Source organism: Myiozetetes cayanensis, unplaced genomic scaffold, assembly GCF_022539395.1.
Source record: "Myiozetetes cayanensis isolate MyiCay16 unplaced genomic scaffold, myiCay2020 scf13, whole genome shotgun sequence".
Taxonomy (NCBI): domain Eukaryota; kingdom Metazoa; phylum Chordata; class Aves; order Passeriformes; family Tyrannidae; genus Myiozetetes; species Myiozetetes cayanensis.
This window is the reverse complement of record NW_026086937.1, coordinates 21,806,080-21,815,184: the sequence shown is the minus strand read 5'-3', so window position 1 is coordinate 21,815,184 and position 9,105 is coordinate 21,806,080. Positions and strand designations below refer to the sequence as shown.

General features: G+C 46.4%; 1 protein-coding gene across 1 annotated transcript in view; it reads right to left on the bottom strand.

The window, feature by feature from the left end:
* PPM1L (protein phosphatase, Mg2+/Mn2+ dependent 1L) overlaps positions 1–9,105 on the bottom strand; it is a 68,902-nt gene that overhangs the window by 7,829 nt on the left and 51,968 nt on the right. The window contains exons 2-3 of the mRNA XM_050308032.1: positions 8,878–9,052; positions 1,580–1,741 (exon numbers count right to left, since the gene is read on the bottom strand). Coding sequence (XP_050163989.1) covers positions 1,580–1,741; positions 8,878–9,052 — 337 coding nt within the window. The remainder of the gene's footprint in view (positions 1–1,579; positions 1,742–8,877; positions 9,053–9,105) is intronic.

Sequence of the window (9,105 nt, the reverse complement as noted above, 5' to 3'; positions counted from 1 at the left end):
TTGAGGCTTCTTGGCAACAGCACAAATGTTTTCAGTGTGAGCAAGGGCTGAGCTCGCAGGATTAACGCTCAAGGTGAGTAACTTGAATTTCTGTCACCTTGTGCTGCCTCCCAAGCCAAACCCAGGCTGTTCCAAGGGCCATTATCCCACACCAACAGGGCAGTGCAAAGCTGGAAAATCCCAGTGAAAGCTGGTGATGTGGTGACTGTCACCTCCTTCTGTTCCTCACAGCAGGGATCTGGACGGTGGAAAAAATCCAGGTGCCTTTTGCCACAGGAGCAGATAATTCAGCTGGGGCACTTTGCTTCAATTTTACACTTAGGAGATGGGAAAAAAAAGGGATGTTCCAGAATGTAAAAGTACCTGGCAGTGGAATAAAGTGGAGTGGATGTTTTTAGCAGCACTCTGAGGCCACAGCAGTGATGAGGTAACAGAGAAGGGAATTCATGAAGTCACAGGTCTAGGGAGAATATATTTCTTGTTCTAACATTTACCTGCCCATGAAAATAATTTCTTCCTGAGTTGGAAGTTCCTGCAAAAATCCAGGTTCATTTTACCTGCTGTTGTGTTACAAAGCCTCATTTTCAGACAAATCAAATAATCAGATTATTTTTTTCCTCCTCAGTGAATTCCTCCTGGGCTTGGCTGAGAGGGAAGTGATTTTACAGGTGGATTTTATGAATACATCCCCCAAATACAGAAGGGGAAGCAAAGAGAGACCAGGATTTTTCTATTCCTTCTTCTCAGGACTTGTATAGTTTTCCTTTTCCCCCCAGGGGGGAGCAGACGTGGCCTTGGCTCTGCCATCACTTTGACGACCTGTGGGTTTTAAATATGTTTTGTGCTCATGGAAAAACTTGTTATTTCCATTTTACAGAGGAAGGCTGGGAGGCAGAGAGGCCCTGCCCCTCAGGGGACAACGCTCAGGGTGGGGTTAACACAAACCAGAGCAGCTTCTTTCCTTCATCAGATAATTTGCTGCTGCTGCTGCTGCTGGGAGCCAAGGCAGAAATGGGTTCAAAAAGACTTCTGACAAATTCCTGGAGAATTGGCTATTAAATCTGATGATCCCAATGGAATTTCTAGCCCAGGAGGGGGCTGAAGTGACAAGTGAGGAAAGCGAGGACGATTCCTTGCAGAAAGGCTCCTGTTTGTCACATCCCTTCCCTCTGCTCCTGCCACAACTTCCACGTTTGTGCTCATTAGATGGGAAGTAAAAAATTTGATGAGTTAAATTCATGCTCTGCTTATTTTGGAGACTGAAGCTGGCTCAGGCTCAGACCCAGCCAGGCTGTGGGTGGGGTTGGGGTGAAGCTCCTGGTTATTCGCTGCTCCCTGCAGAGATCCCAAGGGATGGGATGGTCCATGGGCTGATGCTGCTCTTCCTACCCCAACCCCAGCTTGTTAAGGAGTGGATCACCTGCTGCCACCTCTGTCTGCAGTGTGATATCCCACTGGAAGTGCTGTCTGGATAACGGGAGCTTTGCTCTGCCGATCCCTCAGTCAGGCACTCAGGGAGTCAACCTCTCTCAGGGCAAAAATGAAGGATTTTCACCGCCCCAAAGCCAAACCAACTCACCAGCTCTCTTGATCCTCTTCCTCTCCTTCAGCTGGTAGGGCTTGTGGTCGTGGGACAGGGGGATGGCATTGCCATCCTTGTCACACAGGACCCCTCGGGAATCGCCCACGTTGGCCACGGTCAGCTCCTTGTCGGACAACAGCGCGATCAGACACGTCGTGCCTGGGAAAACAGAGGCAGAGGGGAGCCCAGGGGACACGTGGAGGGGGGGTGTACATGCAGGCATGTGAATTATTAGCTGGGAAATGTTCTTGCTGTCACAGAATCCCAGAATCCTTGAGGCTGGGAAAGCCCTCCACGACCATGGAGTCCAACCCGTGCCCCACGCCCACCTTGTCCCCCAGCCCAGGGCACTGGAGTGGTTCCCATCTCCATCCTGCAACTGGGCTTTTCCTCATGGCCAAGGGAAGTCATTAAAGTACAAATTACCCCTTGGCTGCTCCCAAGAACTGAACCTGCAGCAGTGGAAGGTGCTGGGACAACCTCAGAGCTCCCTCCCCTGTTTGTTGGCTCACGTGGCAGGAAATCACTGGAAAAATGGGGTGGTTTTCAGGTGTGAACATTATAGTTTGTATTTTCCTTATTTCACTGATAGAGGGGGGTGGATATTGGACAAAGCAGACCTTATTAAGACCATGACTTTTCTATATTTTCCTTCCAACCACCAGGACCTATAAAAACTCCAGCTATTACAAATATTCCTGGCACGGGCTTTGGACCAGACAGCACCATTTCATTCAGGCCCCAGAATCCAAAGATGGCAAGCAAGTTTTTAGACATGCAGGTTTAAAGGGAACAAAGATTAAAAGGGAATTTTAGCACTGATGGCACAGTTACAAGAGGCACTCTGGTACCTCTCAACAGTAAATAAAATTAACTTCATGCTGCGCCCTTTTTCTTTCAGGCAGACCAGAGAAGCACAGGGTTGAGTTTTCACCTCTGTTATTAATTTACATGTGATTATTCATCGATAAAAAAGGTTTATCGCAGCTCTGGGAGAAGCACTTTGGGACCAGCCTGCCCAATCTTGGGGATGAAACCCCACCAGCAGCGCTGGTACAGAGCAGACCTTCAGCCTGTGCCCTGTGGCCTCAAAACCAAATTCTCGTGGCTGCTGTTGTGGCACCTCTGCCCAAAACACAGCTCTGAGTTCTGCTTTGCTGTTCCCACGGCAGCAGTTAAATATCCCGTGACTGGGATAAATAAAATAGCCAGGAATAAACAAGTTGTGTTCAGATACCCTGTGTCCCCAAGGTTTATTTTGGACCTAATGGGCTGCCCTGCACAGCCCTAAACTAGAGCTATTTTTTCCACAAGGCAGGCACAGATAAATACATATCTATTTACTAATAATTTTTTTGCAGTGGATGGAAACATTGCAGACCTTTATGGATGTGGCTTCCCATTTGTTGCTAAACTGCCCAGTTTAATGGCTCACTGCTGACAGGACACAGGGAGGAACCTGCCCACCAGGATCCCCTCAGGATCCCAAAAAACGAGTGTCCTGCTCCAGAATTATCCCCTCTGAAGGCTCCAGGAGCTGGCCCTGAGGGTGTGAAGGCTGTGCCGAGAGGGGCAACGAGAGAATCACAGCACCAAACAGCACCTGCCTCGCTTTTCTTCCTGGAACCTTCCCTACAAAACATCCCAGCAGCCTCGTGCTGCCCTCCTGCAGCCTGCAGGGCTTGGGGGGAAGAGTTCAGATAGGCTGAAATGTATTGATAAACAATCCGTTGGGTTGGAAAAGGGATCAGCAACTTCAGGGAGAGAAAGAACAGCTGCCTGGGGAGTTTGGGTGGGAAGTAAAAGCTGGGAGATGTAAAAACCAACGAGGAGACAGAGGGTGATTTGCAGGGTGATTTAGGGAGGATCAGCTCCCTGATGGATGGCTGGGATATCCTTCCATCCCTGACCTGCCCCGAGAAAGTGAACTTATTTATTTCCCTGTGTTTTCTTTCCCATCTATTTATATTTCGGTCGTTTAACCTCGTGCAGGGCGAGGAAACGCCGAGCCCTTGGCAGCAGCCTCAGATATAATGCCCGATGGAAAATTCCCAGCAGGAAAAGGGCCTGGAATTGAGAACCCCCGTTACAGGAGTGCCCTGATGGGGCAGCCTCACTAAGGCACTGCTGAGCTCTTTGCAGAGGAAATCAGCTGAAAATTTAAAGCCTGTACTACACTGGCTGTGGAGATGTTTTGTTTTTTTTTAAAGCCAAGCAAGATTATTGATGTATTTTAGTGTTTTAGCATCAGGCAAGGCACCTTGGAGAAGTCCAAGTAGCAGTTTGTGGATAGTTGTTTTATTGAGGGGGAGAAAACACCTGATTACTAAATTAATTATATTTATATAATTAATGTATATACTTATATACTTTATATAATAATGTATATATTTATATTTATAAAATATATTTGAAAAGTGTTCTGTAAATAATATGGAATATAATTTCATATGTTATAATCAACACATCAATTATATTTATATAATATATCTAGAATGTATATACATATATTTCCTATACTAGAATATAATATATTTTATATGTATTCTATATAATACATATTGTATATAATATATATTAAATAATATATAAAAAATGTGTGTGTATGTATGTATGTGTATATATATACTGGATTGATTAAAACCCAAACAAGAACCAACCCATAAACTCCATTCCCATCTTTTTTGCACAGTGCTCAGGTTTGAGTTCACACAACAATTAAGCAAGAATTGGTATTTTCGAGCTTCAATAACCACCAGAAAGAAGCAGAATGACTGAGAACAGTGCAAAGAGCAGCACAAACCACAGTCCAGATTTACATTTGTGTTTGTTCCCCACCAGCAACTCACACCACGTCCCAGCTTCGCTCTCATTTACAGACCACACATCTCCGTTTGCCTTCCAGGGATTTTAAATCCTAACCAATGAGACTCCAGCGCTTTCCAGGGCAGAAATGTGACATTTTTATGGCTCTCTCTGTGTCCCTCTGTGCCCATCTGCCTCAGCCCCTCCACGGGTCTCCTGCACTTCTCTTTTCCATCCCCCTCGGGCCATGCAAATGAAACTTTGATCACCCACCCCTGGAACTGAGGGCAGGACTGAGACAAACCACCCTAAATAAGTGCAAAGGGAGTCTTTGGCTTCGGAATGTGGATAAAAAGCTGTGCATCTTTCAAAGTGTGTGGGACCAAAGAGCCAACACACCATCCAGGCATCAATTCCCAAATCCCCCAGTGCTGATGTTTCCCAAAATCAGCTGCACCTGCTCCTTCTCCCAGTTATCAAAATTCAGTTCTGCAAAGCCTGAACCTAAAAATAACCCTCCTGAAAATTCGAGCTCTCACAATTCTTTAATCATCTCTACATAACGTGGGGTTTTTGTCCCGAAAATTAAAAGAACTCCTTCTTTTAAAATAGATTAAAAGAAACATCGGGTTCTTAGAGGGATGTAGAAATTACTTTGAATCTGTAAGGTTGAAGCTTAATCTCCAACACAGAACAATTCCTACCTGGCTGTTTAAAGTACTGTTTTTACTTCCACTATCCCAGAGGTTGCTCCAACCTGGCCTGGGACACTTCCAGGGATCCAGGGGCAGCCACAGCTTCTCTGGGCACGCCTGTGCCAGGGCCTGCCCACCCTCCCAGCCAGGAATTCCTTCCCAATATCCCACCTAAACCTAGACAGTTAATCCTGTTCACCATTAATCTTATATTCCCCATATTTGGGGTGTATCCACAGACTAACAGGTTCCTGTAGATTTCTCAACACCAAAAAAGCGTTTTCCAGGCAGGCAAACAAGGGCTGGGAAGGACATTTTGAGCAGCCTTCTGTGGAAAGCAGAACCCCAAAGCACAAAGACTCTGGATCAGGAATTTTTTTTTTTTCAATTTTAAGGGAAGATATAAACCCAACAGATTTATTCTGCATTTTTAATGGGTTACTCTGAGAATGACCCACCACATCCCAGGCCTGATAACTTATTTATCCTCACAGCAATAATGATAAATTCCATGTTAAAGCTCTTTGCAGAGACAAAAAAAACACTTTTCCCTAACAAAGCATTTATTATCCCTGTTATTTCTGATTCCTGCTGCAATTTTCCTGCTTTAATGTTCTCATTTTCTCCTTGTAAGCACTTTCTCTGGGGGGGAAAACACCTCCTTTCTGCAGTGGCAGGAAGGGAGCAGGATCATAGGAAAATTTGGGGCATCCTGGGGTTGGCTGAGCTCAATCCCCCCCCCTCACCCACAGACAGCAAATATCAGCTCAGAAAACACATTTTTGGGCTGACACCTGGCTCTGGATGCAGCTCCTAAATATCAATATCTTCCCTGACTGCTTGACAGCAGGGAGAGCTGAAATTCATCTCTTCTGTCGGGCAATAATGAAACTCAATTTCTGCAGGACTCTTGAGGGGAGAGGGACCATCCGTTAAGGAAAAAACCAATTCCTTCCAGGACAAAACCACCTCTGGAATCTCCCAGCAGGTTCAAGCTTCCTGTTCAATTCCAAAATGCCTTTTAAATACCCAAACTTTGCACTTTTTTTTTTTCTTTCCATCCCAGATGTTTGGAGATGCCACAAATCAAAGGAATGGGATTAACGAGCCGACAAAGCTGCGTCGGGAGAAAATATTCCTGCCCAAAATTACCTCGGCCTCAGTCAAGAATGCCACTTTTTAAACTAAGGGATTTAAAGATTATGAGAGGATTTGTATCCATCTGTCACTTTTGGCCTCCTTTTACTTTGTAAAGCTTCCTTAGTCAAACCTCCAGTCTTGCCAGCATCGACTGTTTTTCCAGACGGATTCGTTCCATTTGGGTGCTCTGAGGGATTGATTTCCTAAAGGGAAGGGTTCCCAAAGAGGCACTGGGATGTTGAGCCCCTGGAAGCTGCATTTTATTAATACTGAATGTTGTCAGAAAGGCCAAATCAACCTGCAAACTTGTGCCAAAGCCCAAGTCATTTAGGCATGTTTGATTCGGGGCAAATGGATGCAGATGGATTCTATCTGCTTTGGGAGACACCCCTGGGAGAATGGAGTGAGCTGGGGGTGCAAACTCCTGGAAATGGGAGGGATGGGAAAGGTTTCCTGCATGGGAAAGGTGTGGAAGTGCTCCTGTAGATGCAGCTATCAACCCCTGGATCACCTTGAACATCTCCCTTTCCAGTTCCCCGGGCTGACACGTGGCAGAATTCCATGGGATTCCAGAAATTAAACCCTGGACAACACACTCCAGGGTGGGTCTGCTTGATCCCTCACCTAATTCCCTTTCATCACCATCCCTTTATTTCCCCCATTTGGATTTTGAAAGATTGTTTCTTTCATTTTTCACGTCTCCCACCCCCCAATCAGCTTGAGTTTCTCACTGAGCTCATTTTGGTGTGGAAAAAGGCCAAGGAAAAGGAAAATGCCACCACCAAGAGCTGAGTAGTTGGAGCCCCTGGGATCACCCACAGCTGCTCAGTTCTATTTAACCTCCCATTTTCTGTGCCTTGCTCACAATCACAATCTCATTTCAAGAGTTGTGTAGCACCATTTTCTGCCTTTCCTGTAAACAAGTGCCATGATCGGGATGATGAGAGGGCGCCCTCACCGTGTTTTCATCTCTACAGGTGTCCCCACCTGATTGGGAAGCTGAAATTCCAAAGCAACGACTTTGGAAGCTGATCTTTTTATGCATCACTAAAAAACAGGCCACATGTCATTACGGAGATATTCTGCACCCTCATTTTTAACTCCTGTCCTTTGAGAGCTCCTCCTGTTTGCAAAGGGGCTGGAGAGCATCTCAGATCACAGGAGCTGAGAGCAGCAGCCTCATTTCTCGGGTTAATGAGGGGATGTCATCGATGAAGTGACACAGCTTGGTAATTACTTGACTCCAGCAAAGCTCCCCAGCCCTGTGAGCACCCAGAAAGCTCCGTCTGCAAATGGCATTTTGAGCTGCTCGAGCGCCCTCGAGATCAAAGGAGCTCAGAGAGAATCTTGTTGCTGGTGAGGGGGAGGCTGAGGAGGAGCCTGAACAAAGCTGATAAGTAGTTGGAGCATCTTAAGCACTTCAGGGCACTTCAGTGTGAGTAGAAATGATCGAACCAAGTGCCAGCAGCTTGGCAGGGCTGGGATTGCCAGAGCTGGGAGTGACGAGGGACTCGGATGGTGGCAACTTTATCAAGGGTGCAGTGACCGACCCAGAGGGATCCACAGGGCAGTGTCTGCAAAAACCATCTAAACAGGGTGAAAAACCATCTAAACAGAGTGAAAACCCATCTGATCAGGGTGAAAAACCCAGCTATGAGTTCAAGGCTTCTGCCTAAAGCAGAAGGAAGGAAAAGCTGGAGCTGAGCTCATCACAGCTCTTCCCAGGGGCACCAGTGGGGGACAGAGCAAGAAGTGCCACAGGGGGTAAGAAAGAGCCCCAAAATGGGGACATACTAAGTATAAACCCTCTTTTTGTACTCCAGGGCTGCCTGAGGCTGGTGGTGGGTGGGGCTGTGGATGAAAGGAGATGATGAGAGTGGAGAACAAAGAACAGCATCTTTCAGATCTCCATACACACCTCCAGCCCAACTGCCTGCCATGAACATGAATTCAGCAGTAAAATCATGAACTGCTCTTTCAGCTCCATTCTTCCTTTACAAGTTTGCAAGTTACCAACTTATTTAAACACTAAGAAACTTGGGAAACTTCAGGGCAAACGGCACTTATTGGGGGCTATTTTGGAAAATCAGTGAAAAGCATTGAGAGTGTGTCTTTTCCTTGTGACTGTAAAGGAGTCCCTGCATCAGGTAAAAGCTGCAAGACATTTCTACCTACCAGAGAACAACATGCTAGTAAAAAGTAATTATCAAAGCAGAAAACCCCTGTAACTGCACTGTTAAAATGCCTCCAAACCCACATAAATTGTCTGGGTTTTGCTGTCCACGTGCATCGTGGACATTTAAAATCAGGTTCTGGGACCAGCAAGCTCCACTCTGAGCTGGGAAAGCCCAAAAAGAAGTTAGTTGTGAAGGAGAAAAGAGCAAAAAGCAGGTGGCACCACTTGCAGAGACAATCAGGAGGCACAGGCAGATCAATCACCATCAGTGCACAGAGGACAAAGAGCTGGGAGAAGAAGAAGTGTCCTCTTCAGTTGGTTGACATTCCATCACTCAAGGGGGAACATTTTCCACCTCAGCTTGAGGAGAAAGCAATATTTCACCGGGTCACCTCCTGCCTGCGAGGACAAAGCTCAACCTTCCAGCTCAAGGTGTCTGGAGAGCAGGAAAATGGAATTCAAAAGAGACACAGCCCTACCTGCTTCATCGTAGGACACCGTCAGCTTTTCCAGCATTTCCCGGTCAATGGATAAGATCTGCTGCTCCAGGATGGTCTGGTAGGACAGGACACTGTTCTCCTTGTCCTTCTCGTAGTCTTGAAGGTGCTGCTTCAGGACCTCGGGCAGGCGGGACTTCACGTACTCTGCTGCCGACTGCGGAGCCGAGAGGCAGAGCTTTAATTAATTCCTGGCTATTAATTAGAGGC